Source organism: Heteronotia binoei, chromosome 21, assembly GCF_032191835.1.
Source record: "Heteronotia binoei isolate CCM8104 ecotype False Entrance Well chromosome 21, APGP_CSIRO_Hbin_v1, whole genome shotgun sequence".
Lineage (NCBI taxonomy): Eukaryota > Metazoa > Chordata > Lepidosauria > Squamata > Gekkonidae > Heteronotia > Heteronotia binoei.
Genome location: NC_083243.1, coordinates 169,466,072 through 169,485,429, shown reverse-complemented (window position 1 = coordinate 169,485,429; position 19,358 = coordinate 169,466,072). Strand labels below are relative to the sequence as shown.

General features: G+C 44.4%; 1 protein-coding gene across 1 annotated transcript in view; it reads right to left on the bottom strand.

Moving 5' to 3' along the window:
• Positions 1 to 296: 296 nt before the first annotated feature.
• The window catches only part of LOC132589754 (membrane-spanning 4-domains subfamily A member 12-like), a 38,816-nt gene continuing 19,754 nt past the window's right edge, over positions 297 to 19,358 (bottom strand). Inside the window, exons 5-8 of the mRNA XM_060262478.1 lie at positions 17,237 to 17,293; positions 11,160 to 11,267; positions 6,190 to 6,303; positions 297 to 1,055 (exon numbers count right to left, since the gene is read on the bottom strand). Coding sequence (XP_060118461.1) covers positions 960 to 1,055; positions 6,190 to 6,303; positions 11,160 to 11,267; positions 17,237 to 17,293 — 375 coding nt within the window. The 3' untranslated portion in view covers positions 297 to 959. The remainder of the gene's footprint in view (positions 1,056 to 6,189; positions 6,304 to 11,159; positions 11,268 to 17,236; positions 17,294 to 19,358) is intronic.

Below are 19,358 nucleotides of genomic sequence, written 5' to 3'. Positions count from 1 at the left end.
CTACAGCGACTCAAGCTGGGGTGATAGGCAGGATGGTAGATCCACAACAGGGTATGTCATGTACATAAATGGAGCATTGGTACTGTGGAAGTCATTAAAACAGACCTATGTGGCCACTAGTACTTGTGAAGCTGAATATGCTGCACTTAACGATTGTGTAATACAACTAGAATGGCTGTACCAATTACTGATTGATCTAGGAATAACATGCAAACTGCCAATACGTGTGTTCTGTGACAACACTGCAGCTCTGCAGCTAGCAGATGCACAAGGAATAAAACCACGAAGCAGACACATTAACATCAGATATTTATTTATTTATTTCTTGCATTTATTATCCCGCTCTCCCCGCAGAAGCAGGCTCAGGGCGGCTAAGATATCAAAATGTTAAAGATGTTGTGCAAAGAAGGTTAATCATGTTACAGGATTGTACATCTGTAATGAATATGGTGACATGTGGTTGACATGACACGACTAAAAGCCTAAGTGTAGACAAGTATACAAATTTGAGGTCTAAATTAGGTCTCACTGCCTATGCCTTAGGTGGAGTGTCAGCAAATACAAATGCTCAATAAGGCATTAGGCTAGTGACAACTGAGATCATGCTGCTCTGACAGTGTCAAAATGACTTCAGTGCTTATCAGGTCTCAACAAGGTGAAACCAGTTCTGACTGGCATTTGGTAACGAGTGCAAAGGTTGAGTGTCTAGTGCACAATGACTCAGCATTTGTAACCCATTGGTGCATATCCTATGTATAATATGTATATAAGCAGTGATGTACTGTTCACTGTATCCTTCTTCTCTAGATGATTTGCTTGGCGAAGCACTTTGACGGTGGATGTAAATTATGTAAATAAATTGTATATAGTTAAGCACAGAGTGTCGTTGGACTGTTGCTTGCTATACTGACTAATAATAACAATAAAACGACACTCTGCCCAGTTCTTGACTGAGCCTCTCATTTCAGAGAAACAGCTTCATACGCTGGAGGAGCAGGATTGCCTTCAGCACAAGCCACACCTCCACTGACAGTGTAGGGCACAAAAACCATGGCCTGAAACAAACACAAAAACATGTATTTATTTTAAGCATTCTAATGCTGCCTTTCCACCCAATTACTGTCCACAAAGTGGTGAACAAAAAAAAAAACATTGAACATTTTAAACATAAAAATACAGCTAAAATTATAAATTCAATTAAAACACATAAACAACACGAGAAGTATGGCCAATAATAACCTTAACTGGGGGTATGTCAGATGAAACAAAAAAGTCTTGACCTGCAGGCAAAAGACATTGGTAGATGGAGAGATGAATCTCCCTGGGGAAGGAGTTCCAACATTTTGGTACCACAATGAAGAAAGCCCTTTTCTGGGTTGCCACCCATCTAACCTCAGGTGGTGTGGATAGCTGAAGCAGGGCATCCAAGGATGACCCGAGTGAGTGAGTGGGTTCATAAGGAGAAGGAATGTTGGTCCCAGGCCTTCTTGACAAAATACATTTGTTTCTCTGGAGGCATCTGGATCATCGTTCGGCACTGCTGATACTTTTGGATCTATCAGCAGCGCTCAGTATGGTCAGCCATAAAGTGTTGGCCCACTGCCTTGCCGACATGGGGATTCAGGGATTAGCCTTGCAGTGGCTGACATTTCTCCATGGTCAGGGACAGAGGGTGGCCCTTGGGGGGGGGGGGACTGTCCCAGTGGCACCCATTGTAATGTGGAGTGCTGCAAGGGGCAATCCTTTTCCTGACATTATTTAACATCTATATGTGCCCCCTCACCCAGATGGTCTGAAGTTATGGACTCAGTTTTCACCAATATGCTGATGACACCCAGCTCTGCTTATAGACAGCCGTCTGGGCTCTGCCCCTGAAGAACTTGGTGAGGCATTGCAGGTAGGGTTGACAAGTCCAATTCAAGAAATTTCTGGGGACTTTGGGCATGGAGCCTGTAGACTTTGGGGATGGAGCCAGGAGACATTGGGGTGGAGCCAGAAGCAAGGCTGTGACAAGCATAATTGAATTCCAAAGGGAGTTCTGGCCATCACATTTAAAGGGACAGCACACCTTTTAAATGCCTTCCCTCTACTGGAAATAATGAAGGATAGGGGCACCTTCTTTTGAGGCTCATAGAATTGGACCCCATGGTACAATTCTTTTGAAACTTGGAGGGTGTTTTGAGGAGAGGCATCGGATGCTATTAGGGTTGCCAAGTCCTCAGCTTCCCGTAGCAGGGGACTCTCGCATGCAGAGTGTGCGTGCAACATGATGATGTCACCTGGAAGTGATGTCATCAAAATGGTGGCACCCGTGCGGACCGCTCTAGGCATTTCTGGGGAAACTCTATGGTTTTCCTGGACGCTCTAGCCATTTGGTGCCTATGTACCATAGAGTTTTTACCTCCCAAATGGCTAGAGCGTCCAGGAAAACCAGAGTTTTCCCGGAAATGCCTAGAGCAGCCCTGCATGGGTGCCGCCATTTTGATGTCACTTCTGGGTGATGTCGTTGTGCCAGCGATTGTGAGGGAGGTTCCCCCTGCTGGTCCAGTGTGGGCTGACGGGTTGGGAACCTCCCGGGCGGGGAAACCCCCGCCTGAACCTGAGGCTTGGCAGCCATAGATGCTATGCTGCATATTTGGTGCCTCTACCTCAAAAAACAGGTGGCCCCCAGAGCCCCAGATACCTGTGGATCCATTATACTCTATGGGAATTGGTCTCCATAGGGAATAATGGAGTGCCCAGCAGACATTTTCCTCCCCCCCTGGTTTTCTGATGACTCTGAAGTGGGAGGAGAGCCTCCAAACTGGGGGATCCTCTGCCCCCATCTGGGGATTGAGCAAGTAACAGAACTGTGGAAAATATAACGAAGAGCAATAAGTTGACTACTTATTGTGCATGTGCATTTGATTTCACACCCTTCTCCAACACCGTTAAAAGAATTGTAATTAAGCACTAGCATCTTTTGAGTGAAGTACCTGGTTGTCAATCTAAACTTTTAATAGGGTTTAGATGCACAAACAGTATTAGAGACATGATTGTACAATCTGACATTGGAAGGGCTGATCCTAGAAATCTGCCTGTAACGTATGGACATTTTTCTTGTGGCAGGTGCAAGATTTGTCCTTTAGCAATTCAAACTAAAGAATTCGTTCAGCCCACTATGAATTTGAGAGTCCCACTGAAGTTCCTGAGTACATGTTCTACCCATTATATGGTCTATGTTGTGGTTTGTGGGTGTGAAAAGCTGTACATTGGAAACACAATTAGACAATAAGAGTATGTGTATTGGAACACCAATCTAGGGTACGTCTGAAAAAATGGAAGCTCCCCTCACGGAACATTTTGTAACTCACAGAGAGGACGAGATGAGATTCTGTGTCCTTTTTAAATATCAGGGTTCGGCTGATGGGAGTAGTGAGACGGAGAAAATTTTGCTCAGGGAAGAGGCTTTCTGAATTTTTAAATTAAATTCATTAGAGCCATCGAGTTTAAATTCTGTTTTGGATTTATCATGCTATTGGATTTATATCCCGCCCTATACTCTGAATTTGTAAAAATATTTACATGTAAGTTGAGTCTGCTGGTTGTCTGTTCACTATACCTTTAAGGTAAGTTTCAGCTGTAGCCAATTTGGAGCATATATAATTTGTGAGAGTATATAATTTGAGTGTTTGTAACTTAATGTTCTTTGCTATATGTCCCACAATTGTGTTACTTGCTCATTACTCTTTACTGTGGATCTCTAGGGTTGTTACTCACCTGGGGATTAGCAACCCTAACTATAGGCCGTGGCTGTTTGGTTGCATCAGAGCTGGCTGAAACTGAATCCATCAAAGACGGAAGTCCTGTGTCTGGGTTACGGGGGGGGGGGGGGAGGGGTCGGGAGTCAGAATCAGACTCCCAACCTTCAACGGTATCCAACTCGTGCCATCAACAGAGGTGAAGAGCTTGGAGGCATTCCTGGATGTCTCTCTATTTATGGAGGCTCAGGTTGCCACCACTGCAAAAGCTGCCTTTTTCTGTCTGAGGTGAGCTCAGCAGTTGGTCCCTTATCTTATTTCCCGTGATCTGGCCACAATGATTAATGTAACGGTCACTTCCAGATTAGACTATTGTAACTCTTTCTACATGGGGCTGCCCTTGATCCTGCTCCAGAAACTCCAGCAGGTGCAGAACACAGCAGCACGGTTGTTGACTGATCCATTTCAAGGCGTTGGTCCTTACTTTTAAGGCCCCATACGGCCAGGGGCCGGCATATCTTCAGGACCACCTCTCCCATATGAGCCCTCCAGGGTTTTGAGATCTGCTGCACAACATCTTCTTATGGTCTCTGATCTTGAGGCAGCCGACTGGGTTCAATGAGGGCTAGGGCCTTTTCAGTCAGGGGACCTATCTGGTGGAATGAGTTCCTGCTAGAGATCCAGGCCCTGCGTGACTTATCAAGGTTTCACAGGGCCTGCAAGACAGCTCTTCTGCCAGGCTTTTAATTGATCAAGCAGGCGTCCCTTTGGTATTAACTGGTCTCCCCATCACCTTACCATCATGGTGACTGTACTGTATCACTAGATATCGGCCTATATGCTGTTGTTTGGCTTGCTGTCTGTGTTTGTGATGCTGTATTGCCTTTGTTTTACACTGTTAAGTTTTTATGATGTTTTATTTTTAATCTGTAATAGGTGTCTACATTTCTGTTGTAAGCCACCCTGAGCCTGCTTGCAGGAAAAGGCGGGATATAAATCTAAAACATTAAATAAAATTCTAGGAGAGGGTTGGGAGGAAGGGGGCGTTGTATTTTGTTTCTTGTAACTTAAAAAATTATGGAAGAATTGTACTCAAGGATAGTGTACAGACTCCCAAAGTATTTCTACATTTCAGTTTATGTATTTTGTTGTTTTTTTTTAATGGTGTGGGCCTAATAGGTGTGGGAGAGAGGATGGAAGAGATATGTCACCAATAACTAATCTTGTATTTCTGTGGGTTACACAGAGAAATCACAGCACAGTGAGTTTGTAGTTGCTGAATGAGAGCAGGAAATGCTTGACAGAAGTCTCCCACTGATTTTCAGTAAGTGAGAGACAAATGCACATTTATTCCACAATATATGGGTCAGGATGAAAAGCAATGCCTGAAAAGAAATGACCTCCATAATCTGGTTAGTGGTTGATGCTGGGCCTGGTTTAGGATGGCTGGACTGGTCAGACCTTATCTTCCTTATCTTCACCTAGTAGAGTGCTCCTTCTGAGCTTCAGCACAGCGGTGTGGTCGAGTCTACTGGTTACTACACTATCTTACAAACTGCACAGAATGCCTTGCTTTTAGTTAAGAAACCAACAGTGGTGGATTTATTGAAAGTAAATATAACATAAATATCGTGGAGAGAAAGAGTGACAAATTATTCTATCTAACTGGATGGCTTTGATTTATAGTAGGCCATCTGTTTAGTTCAGAGCAGGAGGAGAGACACCATGTAGTTCCTCCAGATGCATGCAGGGAAGAAGAAGAAAGAGGAGATCAAAGAGGAAGGAAATTAGTTGAGATTGCATTCTTTTGGTTAGAGAGGGTGAGTGATAACAGAACCAGACAGGAAGGAAACTGATATGAACCTGACTACCTATCTAACTTTATGGCGTTTGTAATCCTGGAGGACTGAGCCATTGCCAGTCTGTTCTTCTAACACTTGGTCCTTTGTTTTGTCCTTAAAAGTATAAATAAGTTCTAATCTATCCTCAGAGCACCCATCTTTGCCCAACTTCTTCTCCATTCATAGGTAACTGCAGAAAGCAGCAGTGGATTTGATAGGTAAAACCATGTACAGAAAAAAAGATTAAACTCCCCTCCCCAGATGGCTGGGGCCATGCATCAGTGAAATTAGTTATTTAAAATGATGGGAAGATCTGATCATGGATCTCCTCATGATCATTATCATTGCAGCTGGCAGCTGCCAGATGACCATATCACATGGGACAGCTTCCCAAGCTGGATGAGACTTGAAATCTAGAACCAACATCTGCTATCATAAATCATCCGAAGATTCAGAAGGAGCTGTAAGGTCCTTGTAGCACCCTGAAAGCATTTTTCAATCACGTGTTATTCATATTCATAAGGAGAACAACTCCATGAACCATCTTCTGATCTTTTGTATTTTCAACACAATCAGTTTAAACACTGAGCAATGGATCAAATGCATACCGGGTCATTGTTGCAGCAGGCAACATGGCATCCAAAATGTGCTGTTGAAACAGTGATGCAAAATTCCAGCAAACTGAAGAGGAGGAGTAGAACACCAAGACCAAGACCTGCAGGCTGCAGAGCACAGACAAATGTAAGTGATCTCTTATGCACCTATCACTGCCAACAAGTTAGTTCAATTGCTACAATAACAAGCATCCTCCTAGCCGCTTAGGGTTGCCAGCCTCCAGGTGGGTAAACAGAGAAAAACCCAAAGGTTTCCGTGAATATCCCAGCCTCAATCTATAAAGCACAATGAAGGAATTATAAATAATTAAATAACACCATAATACAAGAAATAGAAACAACACAAATTGGACCCATAAATTTTACATACATTCAAATAGCAAACTCATGCTAATAATGTCCACAAGAGTCTAAATCAATTTCCTATAAGTTGTATTATCAAGTCAGATTTCAGTAAGCCACTAAGGCCAGTAAAATCCTCCAAGATGTGCAGCAAGCATGAAAATCTTCAAAGCAACGAGGCAGTACTTTGATTCCTCATTTCACTTCAACTTTGTCTAGCTTTTTCAAAAATATTTATCAGGGCATGGCAAGAATGCAAAGAACCATCTAAGTATTTCTTCGAAGGTTTTCATGCGCACAATCAGCCGCTGACTTGGTGCCACCAGCACCCAGCTTTGATGCAGCAGGTGATCCTCAGTTTGAGACCAGCCCACCAGGCTTACCTCCACCCTTTGAGGACAGAAGGCAGAGACTCAGAAGGGAACGACAAGTGAGGAGACAGTGCACATCTCATGGCTCATTGCTAGCTGCTGGCTGATGACAGCTTGGAGTAGTTATTTCCAAACAGCTGTTTTGTTAGGAAGTGCCTACAAAAACCAGCTCTGGGAGCCTGTGTGTGGAAGTAACAAGCCGTTTTGTTAGACCCAGTGGCTTGCAGCTCCTGAATGTGACTCACTCTGTGTGACTTCGGACTGGCTCCTGGACTTCGTGAACCTCTAGACCAGAGGTGTCAATAGGGTTGCCAAGTCCAATTCAAGAAATATCTGGGGACTTTGGGGGTGGAGCCAGGAGACATTGGGGGTGGAGCCAGGAACAAGGGTGTGACAAGCATAATTGAATTCCAAGGGAGTTCTGGCCATCACATTTAAAGGGACAGCACACCTTTTTAAATGTCTTCCTTCCATAGGAAATAATGAAGGATAGGGGCACCTTCTTTTGGAGCTCATAGAATTGGACCCCCTGGTCCAATCATTTTAAAACTTGGGGAGTACTTTGGAAAGAGGCACTAGATACTATACTGAAAATTTGGTGCCTCTACCTCAAAAAACAGCTCCCCCAGAGCCCCTGAAACCTCCAGATCAATTCCCCATTATACCCTATGAGAATTGATCTCGACATAGGGAATAATGAAGTGCTCAGCAGACGTTTCCCTCCCCCTCCCCCTTTCTGGCGACTCTGAAGCGAGGGATTGGCGTCTCTACTCACAAGTTGCTGCCAATTTCTTCAAAGTCACACAGAGCAACCATCCCAAGAGGAAGCCTTTCAATGGGAGACTGAAGCCTCCGGAGGTAGAAAGGCACATGGTCCTCTGGGGGTGGGGCTTCCCCCCGCCGGCCAGCTGACTCGGGGCGGGAAGGAGCCTGGGAATGCGGTAGAACCCCTGCTGGGACCTGGGGATTGGCAAGCCTAGGTGTCAAACTCATTTGTTATGAGGGCTGAATCTGGCATAAATGAGACCTTATCAGGCCGGGCCATGTGTGTACCTATTTATTTATTTATTTATTTATTTATTTATTTATTTATATTGGGATTTATACCCCGCCCTTCGCACCGAAGTGTCTCAGGGCGGCTTACAACATGATAATTCAAATACTACAATTTAAAACACTTACAAGTAAAATTAAAACCATAAATTGATAAAAGCAAAATAGATAAAAACCGGCGGTCTACAGATGCATTTTGTTCCATCCAAAAGATTTCCTTGTCAGTCAGTATTATAGGCCTGCCGGAAGAGGGCTGTCTTACAGGCCCTGCGGAACTGCCCTAGGTCCCGCAGGGCCCGCACCTCCTCCGGCAGCTGGTTCCACCAATAAGGTGCCGTTACTGAGAAGGCCCGATCCCTGGTGGATTTTAGACGGGCCTCCTTTGGCCCGGGGACTACCAACAGGTTTTGTGAACCCGAGCGTAGTACTCTCTGGGGAACGTGTGGGGAAAGATTAGCTAGCAGAGATATAAATTTTATAAAGGACATAGACAAACAAAATTTAATTTAAAAAAAACTTAAAACATGCTTAAAACATTAGCACTCATTGGTCTTAAAGGTGCTTTTGTTGTATTTCTCCCATGGGATCCAGAGAACTGGGCAAAGGAAACTCTGGATTTTTCCTTCCTTCCTCAGGTGACCAGAAGGGGGAGGCGCCTCAGCCAATGGAGAAAATAGAGGCTATGCTCTGTAGCTCATTTGCGATTGAGCAAGCCTGGCAAAGCAAGCTGTGATACAGAAGGAAGCGAGAGAGAGGGAGAAGGAAGCAGATGACAGCCAGTTGCTTGGGGGCCTGATATGATTTGGTCCCTGGGCCATATGTTTGACACCCCTGCTCTAGACTGTGAAAGACCCTTGGGTCTCCTGACCAATGTTCCCTCTAAGCGGCAGAGTCTTTTGAGCAGAAATTCTACTTTGTGAGCTACTGACATTAAAGTTGTGAGCTACTGGCATTAAAGTTGTGAGCTACTGCATAAATTATTGTGCTCTGGGGCCGTTTTTCCTGAGCTGAGACAAAAATGGGTGAGCTGGATGCTAAAAATCTGTGAGCTAGCTCACGCTATCTCAGCTTAGAGGAAACACTGCTCCTGACTATGCTATCTGGACAACCTCTCTGGTAGGGTTGCCAATCCCCAGTTGGGGGCAAGGGATCCCCCAGTTTGGAGGCTCTCCCCCTGCTTCAAGATTATCACAAAGGGGGGGATGTCTGCTGGGCACTCCATTATACCTATGGAGACTGATTCCTATATAGGGTATAATGGATAATTGATCTGTGGGTATCTAGGGCTTGGAAGGGGGCTGTTTTTTTGAAGCAGAGGCACCAAATTTTTAGCATAGTATCCACTGCCTCTCCTCAAAACATGCCCCAATTTTCAGAAAGATTGAACCAGGGGGTCTAATTCTATGAGCCCCAGAAGAAAGTGCCCCTGTCCTTCATTATTTCCAAATGAAGGGAAGGCATTTTAAAAGATGTATGGTCCCTTTAAATGTGATGATCAGAACTCCCCTTGGAGTTCAGTTGTGCTTTTCACACCTTTGCTCCTGGCTTCATCCCCAAAGTCCCCAGATATTTCTTGAGTTGGACTTGGCAACCCTACTCTCTGTTAATGAATCTATGCTTGTGACTATTTTAACTGGACTCTGGACTTTTGTTGTGTAGCTCTGCTCCTATCCTGCCTGCCTGCCTGACCAGCTTTATGACACCACCACACAGAGCTGCTGTTCCCTACAGGAGAACTGATCTGTGTAATCTGGAGTTTGGTTTTAATTCCTGGAGAATTCCAGGCCCCATCTGGAGACTGGCAGCTCTAAGCCCTGTGAACAACTTGAGCTTTGCATTGTATATTCCTCTCAGCACTTCCAACACAAGCTGGTTTTTAAAGTAAACAATGGCAACTTCATTTGGGATTCAGTGGGATATGCTGCAGTGAAAATAGTAGACTTGGGTGTTTATTTCATGATTAATTTCAGTAGTCATGAAAATGGAGTTTTTGTAATTATCATAATTAATATGAATATGCAACAAACTCCCATCTAAGCAGCTTATAACAAAAACACCCTCATGGTTTTTTTTCCTTCTGTTCTGGTTTCTTTTGTCATTGCAGACAATGTCTCTTTTGGTTTCCTTTTTCAAAGCAGGCAATGTTTTCCAAATAAGGGCATAGAGTAGGGTGGCCAGCTCTTCACTGGGAAATATTTTGGGGGTGGAGTTTGCAGAGAGTGGGATTGGGGGGGGGAGACTTCATCAGGGTACAATGCCATAGAGTCCACCCTCCAAAGCAGCCATTTTCTCCAAGAGAACTGATCTCTATCATCTGGAGACCAAGGATAATACTTGATGTTCTTCAGGATTCACCTGGAGGTTGGCAATTGTATATAGAAGGAACACTGTGTTCTTTAAGGGAAGGATAGGAGAGAGGTTTTGTAAACTGTAGCAGCTAGGATTAGCTACATCCGAGATATTCCAGTCCTAAAGGATATGGGGCGGAACTCTTCTCCCAATGCCTGCCCCCCACATTTCCCCTTGCAGTCTGTACTCTTCTGCTTCTCTGCTACTCACCAAGCCTCCCCCGCCCCCCAGCAAATCTGCCCCAAGGTTGTCCTCCTGCTGTTTGCCTGCTCAGATGCCTTAAGCTCCCTGGGCCACCAAAGTCTGCCTCTTGTCAGTCTGCCTCTTCCTTGTGCTACTCTTTGTCAAGCTGTGGCTGCAGTGCTGTTTGTGTTTCTGTTTGCAGTCTTTTGACTTTAATGTTAAAAATGACTACCTTTGATTGCCTCAAAAAAAGGGGGGAGTACTATCTCTCTGAAAGTTGATGGTGTGGGAGTTCTAATAATTGTCTTTGAGAACTCTACAATTCTCTAAGATTCGTCCAGTTTGGATGGAAAAACACGCAGGCACAGACCTGAGAAATGGGGCGGGTGGGGTGTTAATTTGAAATGAGTGGGAAATAACAATATAGAATTACGAAAATGAAGCAACAAAAGTGAAAGGAACAAGAATGAAACACCACTACATGAAAATACTCAACAATGGAACAGTCCATTTCGACATTAAAAACAAAATTAAACAAACTATTGCATACGCGTCTAGAAAACAGCAAACAGCTCAGGCTGCAAGGTATTTCAGTCCCATTACCACACATCCCTTCTGTGAATCCAACTAATAAAAGCAAAAGTATTAGTGATGTTGTTCACTTACACTGGGGTCTGAAGATATGACATTAATAAGCAGTTCTGAGATATATAGAATCACACCAGTTAATGCCATCACAGCACTTGTGATGTTCATTCCCACGCTACTTTTCACCTGAAAGAGTCCAAAAATCAATCAAGCTTCTTCAAAGAACATTGATAGCCTTGAATTCTAGTGTATCTACCATTAAAATATGTTCTAGTCAGAGCTTGCAACCGTATCCCTATGTATGGTTCTTGTAGCTAGTGTGATATGATTAGAGTGTACTGGAGAAGGCAGATAGGAAAAGAATGTCATGTCACATGTGTGTTGTGAGATTCATATATTGTCTGTTTTATATGGATAATATAATTTGAGGAAATGGGTGATAGCTTTTGTACATGGGGTCAGGACTCTATCTATGGGATGGACCCTGCAAGACATTTCCACTGATGTGAAAGGATTGTTTTAACTGATTTTTTCCTCTCACAGCAGTCCTCTGACTCCACTCTTCATGTGTTTCCTCATCTCCACTCCCTGGGAACAAAATTTCAACGGCAATATTTTGCTGCTGTGGCAGGGAGATGTGAGAAATTCACACTCCGTGCTCAGAATCCTGTCCATCATCAGACATTACTGCTGGATCCAACACAATTGGTATTTTTGCTTATTTTGGAGCTTGTGATTGCAGATATCTGGATGGCTCCAATATAGTCAAGGACATTTTCCCTTATATAATCTAAAGCCCAGGGCTTTTTTTGAGCAGGAGCGCACAGGAACGCAGTTCCGGCTGACTTGGTGTCCAGGGGTGTGGCCTAATATGCAAATGAGCTTCTGCTTAGCTTTTCCTACAAAAAGCCCTATGTGGAACAATGATGACATCACGGTGTGTGGCCTAATATGCAAATGAATTCCTGCTGGGCTTTTTCTACAAAAAAGGCCTTGCTAAAGCCTCTTACATGATAGCAGATTGTTTAGAACTGGATGAAGTGGATTGTTTAGAATTGTGTCAATTTGGTTTCAGGCCTGGTTATGGGACTGAAACCACCTGGTCACCCTGATGATATGCACCAGGAGATGGGCAGGGGGAGTGTAACTATGTCAATTCTCCTGGCCCTGTATAGCTTGGAACGTAGAGGTCTTGAGGCGCACCTTCTCCACATGAATCTGTTGCGTCATCCTTGAAGACCCTGCTTTGATTGCCCCTGCCATCTGAAGCTAGACAGGTAGCAACCCAAGGAAGGGCTTTCTCAGCTGTGGCACCCAATGACTGTTGACCTTCTAGTGCTGGAATAAATGTAGTTTTAACTGTATTTTTAATTGTTTGGATGTTGTGATGTTTTTATGTTCTTTGCCTTGTGGACCCCGATCAGGTGGAAAGATGATACAAAAATGTTTTGAAAGATGACACAAAAATGTTTTATATAAATGTCTCAAAGGAAACCCCCTCCCCCCCAGTTATCTGAGTCTGAACAATTTGTCACCTAAAGCACTAGGGATGCTTGAATACCTTCCATGTCTTGCTCCCTGATTGTGAACAGAAACTTGATTTTGACTACTGGCTTGATATTTCATCTGTCTGTTCCTGGATGTTTGGTCGGTTACATCATGACATTCCTTATTAACTACGCAGTACAAGTGCAATTGACTTTCCATACATGTGTGTTTCCCACACAGCCCAATTAAGTTCTACTTACCCCCCTCCCCCCATCCTTTCTGCATAACTGCTCTGGAAATAGTTTAAACAGATAATTGGATCACTCACAAATCATATAAATCAGTCATCAACAAATGCTCTGTTGCAATAAAAGCCTAGCCTTCAGTGTTCATCTACATAGTCCTTAGTGACACTACTGGACCAACAGCATCTTGGTACAAGTTTTTGGGAAACCTGATGCAAACCAATATGCTGGTGCTTGCAGTCAGTGTTCCCTCTAAGCTGAGTTAGTGTGAACCAGCTCACAGATTTATAGCCTCCAGCTCACATGTTTTTGTCTTAGCTCAGGAAAGATGACCCCTGAGCACACTAATTTATGTAGTAGCTCACAACTTTAATGCTAGTAGCTCACAAAGTAGAATTTTTTGCTCACAAGACTCTGCAGTTTAGAGGGAACGTTGCTTGCAGCTGCTTGGCATGAACTTAAAGAGACCAAGCAGTTGGCTCACATCTGATTGCCATCTTTGAAGATGATGGGGTTGACAGCTGGAAGTGTTTGTGGAAAAATTCACAGCATCTTTAATAAGCACTGAACTGTATACTGCCACTACAGAGAATATTAGGAGCAAGCTTATTAATTAAACTGCTATTTCTTATCATGGTGGCCATCTTATATAATGTTTGGCTTTTATTATACACATAATTGTGTACTTACCTTTACAATTTTGGCTACTTATTTTTTATATTTATATTTTGTTCATTGTTATGTCAGGGTTCAATTTTTGTTTGCCTTTCGCCATAACCTCACGAGACTGTATCTTTCTATACTTTGTCTTTATATTTATATTTCTGATAAGGACTAGAAAGACTTGGTTAGAATAGTCTGCTTAAAGAAAACCCCACTTTGCTCATATGAGACAGCTTTCTTATCATGGTAAAATAAGGCACATTCATAACTGTGAAGAAAGGAGGGATGTACATCATCCATAGAAAATGTATAAATATTTTCATTAATTATATTTTTGTTAATAAACTAGCTCATGACACTGTCTCTACCTCAGGCCCATAGCCAGAAAATTTTTGAAGGGGGAATGAATTTCTAGGTGGGGGGGGGGGCGTGGGGCCCAGAATGACATCACAAATAACGTCACAATAAAAACCACAATGAAAAAAATCCCAGGGTTGAATGGATCTGATGCCCAACCTGGCTGCTTACTAGAAAGCCACTGCCTCTTCCTTCCTCCCGCCACTTCCCTTCTGCGCCACTGGGAAGGGGCGGTGAAGAGACGCTTCCCGGCCTCTTTAAAGCCCCCCACCGATCAGCTGATCGGCAGTAAAATGCTGCTGCAGCTGCTACCCCCTTCCTTCCCTCCCCTTCTGCAGTGGTGCGCGTTCCCCCGCACCCCCCCCCCACGTGTTCATCGCGGCTAGAATCAGCCCTACCCTTAGACTCAGCCTGCACCTCTCAGTGTCCTCCAGGAGAATGCTGGTGGAGAGCCAGTTTGGTGTAGTGGTTAAGTGTGCGGACTCTTATCTGGGAGAACCGGGTTTGATTCCCCACTCCTCCACTTGCACCTGCTGGAATGGCCTTGGGTCAGCCATAGCTCTGGCAGAGGTTGTCCTTGAAAGGGCAGCTGCTGGGAGAGCCTTCTCCAGCCCCACCCACCTCACAGGGTGTCTGTTGTGGGGGAGGAAGGTAAAGGAGATTGTGAGCTGCTCTGAGACTCTTCGGAGTGGAGGGCGGGATATAAATCCAATATCTTCTTCTGCTGCTGCTGAGAGGCATAGGGCAAGTCTAAGGGTAGGGCCAATTCTAGCCGCTCTCAGCATGCGGCGACAGTGGTAGAGCATGGCGCCACAGAAGAGGAGGAGGCGACCACTGCTGCAGCAGTGTTTTATCCACCTATCAGCTGATTGGCGGGGGGCTTGCAGTGGGCGGCGTCTGCCTGAGGTGCCATGAGTAGGTAGGTACAGCACAGGGTAGGCGCAGTGGAGCAGAGCAAAAGGGAGCCCATAGCTTCCGGCCTGCTTCTCGGCCCAACGGAAAGGCCACAGAGATTGAAGGGGGGGTTTAATGGAGTGGCCTGGCCTCCCAGGCCTCCCCATAACTACAGGCCCACTCTACCTAGACTTTGATGCAATGCCTCCAGGAGCCTTGTTGTTTGCTACTGGAGACTCTTCCATGGCTCCTAGAAGTGAGGTCACGGAGAAAGGCGGGGGTGGTGGTCATATCCCATATAAAGTGAGGAAAGAAGCATGTGGGATTCCACTAGGGTGCTCAAAGGTCCTCCTGATTACAATGCTGTAGGAACCAAGGCTGGTCATCCCCCCCCTTCCCACACCAAGCACTGAATTGGCAGGGGCAGGGGTTTTTTTGAGCAGGAACGCACAGGAACACAGTTCTGGCTGGCTTGGCATCAGGAGATGTGGCCTAATATGCAAATGAGTTCATGATGGGCTTTTTCTACAAAAAAGCCCTATGTGAAACAATGGTGACATGAGAGATGTGACTTAATATGTGAATGAGTTCCTGCTTGGCTTTTTCTACCAGAAAAGCCCTGGGCAGGGGTGAAGGGGTGCTGTGGGTTGGGAGTCCCAGGGAAAGAGGCTCCAGGGAACAGAACTGACCTGAAGCTGCAAAAGGAAAAAACCCAAGGAAATCTTTTTGCCACAAAACACTTCCACTCCCTCTTGACCCATAAAGTACCTCTACACCTCCTAATGGGACATGGGGCATGGAATCCTGATAGGCAACAGCTCAGGGTCATGTAGGAAGGGTACAAGTTCTGGTGATCCAGGTGCTTTTTTAGTTAACCGAGTGCACTTGCCTATAGCAGTGCTTGTCTCATTACCTACCATGTGCTAGCAAGACTACAGAATTACGCAGAGCCACATTTCCAGTTGAAACAAAATAATAACTACTTTATTCTAGAAATACATGCTTGATAGCGCAGGGTAAAGAGATAGAGCCAGTTCCTATGCTATCTAGTGAACTGATGGGAGTAGATGCAGGGAGGCATCCTGCCTTCCCATCTTGTGAGCTTGGAAGACAGAGAGAAGACGGAAGGAAGTTGCTTTTCCCTAAAGAGTGTTGATTGGCATTTCAAAGAGAGTCAGAGTAAGCAGGAAGATGCATAGTCTCTGCCTATCTGCCTGCAACTCTGTGACCACTTGCTTCTGGAGGCCGAGGCATTGGGACAACACATCTGGTACTTCCAACAGGTCAGGGCTCTGTCTTCCAAGGACATCAAGGGAGGGCAAGTGACACAAATTCTCCCCTGAATCTTAATTTGATTTGCTTGCCTATCTGTGACCTGCATTCATCCTCACTAAATTGATTTTTGTATTGCTGATTTTGGATCTATGATGATTCATTCACAGCAGATAAAACTTGACCTGTGTGGTTCCTTCCCACACTAGAATGTTAATGTTAGAAGTTTTGAACTATAAGTAGAGTTTTCAGGTCTGTGTTGGAAAATATGTGGAGACTTTGGGGGTGGCTCCAAGAGAGAGTGGGGTTTGAGGAGGGAAAGTGCCTCAGCATGGTACAATGCCATAGACTCCACCCTTCAAAGCAGCCATTTTCTTCAGGGGAGGCGATCTCTGACAGCTGGAGATCAGTTGTAAAAGTGGGAGATATCCAGGCCCCACCTGGAGGCTGGCAACCCTACGATTTCTCCTTTCCCTATAAGGGTCATTCCAACAGAAATTGAGGAAGTACGGGTATGGAAGGAGCCACTTTGTGGACTCCTCTGTGACTTGGGGTTCTAGCAGGGGTCGTTTTGTAGAAAAATAGGTGGTGGAGCTCATTCAGGGATTGTTATGCAGCTGCACATACTATTCAATGGGCAAGGAGGTGGAACTCACAGAAGGAGGAGGAGGAACTCTCAGAAAGGTTCAGGAGCTGTGCTCCTGTGAGCTCCCACTGAATCTGAGGCCTGGGTTCTAGATAATACTTTTCTTGTATGAGAGCACTACTCTGCAGTAGTTTCCATAGTATGAAGGGAGATCAGGGCAGGGCTTTTTTTCTGGAAAGAGAGATGGTGGAACTCTCAAGAGGGAAATGAAGGAGAAACACACAGGTGCCAGTCATGAACATGTAGACTTTTTAAAGAATTTTGTTTCCATGAAGAGATTCTAGAACTTAATTCTGCTGTGTTCCCCAAGAAAAAAAGCCTTGGATCAGGGTCTGAATGGCTTTCTACAAAATGTGACATTCTGTAAGAAAGGTCAATTTTAGTCAAAGCTTGTTGTATACACTGTTATGTTGATAGGATGAAGACAGGGTGGGGAACTTGATGGGAACTGGACTGCTGGTTCCTGTTCCAAGTGAGCAGCAGTTTCCAGAGCGCCTCTTATAGAACCTCTCCATTGATACATATTACAGAAGCAGAAGGTTGTTTATTGACAACGCTAGTTTCAAATAAGAAATATATATATCTCTCACCAAAGGCTTGCTCAGATGATTTTCAGCTGATACTGAAAGGGATCCAGAAATAATGAACTATCAAAAGAAAAAGAAAAAAACCCTGTAATTCACATAACATTTACAGGACAATTCTCTCTCTATAGAAACAATGGAAGGGATGTTAGATAACAGTTTATATCCTCATTAAGCTCAACTAGTATCACCTTCAGGGCTTTTTGGGGGGTAGAAAAAGCCCAGCAGGAACTTATTTTCATATTAGGCCACACCCCCAGACACCAAGCCTGCTGGAAGTGGGTTCCTGCTCGGAAAAAGCCCTGATCATCTTTAAAGCAGAAGAAACACTTTCCACCTCTTACTCCAGCAGCAATGCATTAGAAATAACAAAGAAGCCATACATTTTTCTTAGCTTGCCTATTTTTTAAAATTTGTGATTGTGGTTTTTGTATGAGCAATAGCCCTTTTAAATATTGATGTTAAATGATATCAACTTAGATAATGACTGTCAGGGCTCTCCTTCTTAAGCTTTTGTCTTTCTCAAATAAAAGTATTGTCATGGGTGAAAACAAGGGAATTCCAAATCCTTGTGTCTGCGTTCCTTGCATATGCCCTTGCATCTGACTCCAACATAATTTTAAAGATCTTTCCATCATCTAATCTGTCTGTTTCCTTAGGACTACTAAATTACCCATCATTGTGATGGCTGTAGGCAGTGTAAAGAGCAGGGGTGTCAAACATGAAGTCTGGGGGGCAAATCAGGCCCCTGGAGGGCTCCTATCAGGCCCCCGAGCAACTGGCTGTCATCTGCTTCCTTCTCCCTATATCTTGCTTCCTTCTGTATCACAGCTTGCTTTGCAAGGCTTGCTCAACTGCACAGGAGCTACAGAGCAAAACCTCTATTTTCTCCATTGGCTGAGGTTCTTTCCTTGGGATGGAGGGGTGGAGGGAAAGCTTGCTTTGCCAGACTCTCTCAATTGCACAACAGAGCTACTGAACTAAGCTTCTCTTCCTTCTATTGGCTGAGGCTCCCCCCCGCTGCAGTCCTCTGAGGAAGGAAGGAAAGAGCCAGAGCTTCCTTTGCCCAGTTCCCTGGAGCCCATGGGAGAAATACAAAGAAAGCACCTTTAAGACCAATGAGTGCTAATGTTTTAAGCATGTTTTAAGTTTTTTTAAAAAAATTAAATTGTGTTTGTCTATGTTCTTTATAAAATTTATATCTTTGCCACCTAATCATAAATAGGTACACACATGGCCTGGCCTGACATGGCCCAGCCCAACCAGGTTTCATTTATGTCAGATCCATCCCTCATAACAAATGAGTTCGACACCCCTGGTATAGAGCACTCTGGATGTATGTGCATGCATGCAGTATGTTGTGGGATTTTTTGAAGATGAAACAACATGTGGATGCCCAGGACAATTATGGAAGACAACATCACCGCACCTCAAAAAGGATATTATAGCATTGGAGAAAGTCCAGAAAAGGGCAACTAGAATGATTAAAGGGCTGGAAAACTTTCCCTATGAAGAAAGGTTGAAACGTTTGGGACTCTTTAGCTTGGAGAAACGTCGACTGCGGGGTGACATGATAGAGGTTTACAAGATAATGCATGGGATGGAGAAAGTAGAGAAAGAAGTACTTTTCTCCCTTTCTCACAATACAAGAACTCGTGGGCATTCGATGAAATTGCTGAGCAGACAGGTTAAAACAGATAAAAGGAAGTACTTCTTCACCCAAAGGGTGATTAACATGTGGAATTCACTGCCACAGGAGGTGGTGGCGGCTACAAGCATAGCCACCTTCAAGAGGGGTTTAGATAAAAATATGGAGCAGAGGTCCATCAGTGGCTATTAGCCACAAAAATTTTTTGCCACTGTGTGACACAGTGTTGGACTGGATGGGCCATTGGCCTGATCTAACATGGCTTCTCTTATGTTCTCCTACACAAGCAGAGCTGTATTCCTTTCTCCCTATAAATTATTGACTATTATTCATGGAGACAGGAAAAGACACGCATCTTGATGGGGACCTAACTGTATCCTGCCCCTGATGAACCTATGAAGATAGATTCAGGTGGGTAGCTGTGTTGGTCTGAAGCAGCAAAACAACGTTGGAGTTCAGTGGCACCTTTAAGACCAACAA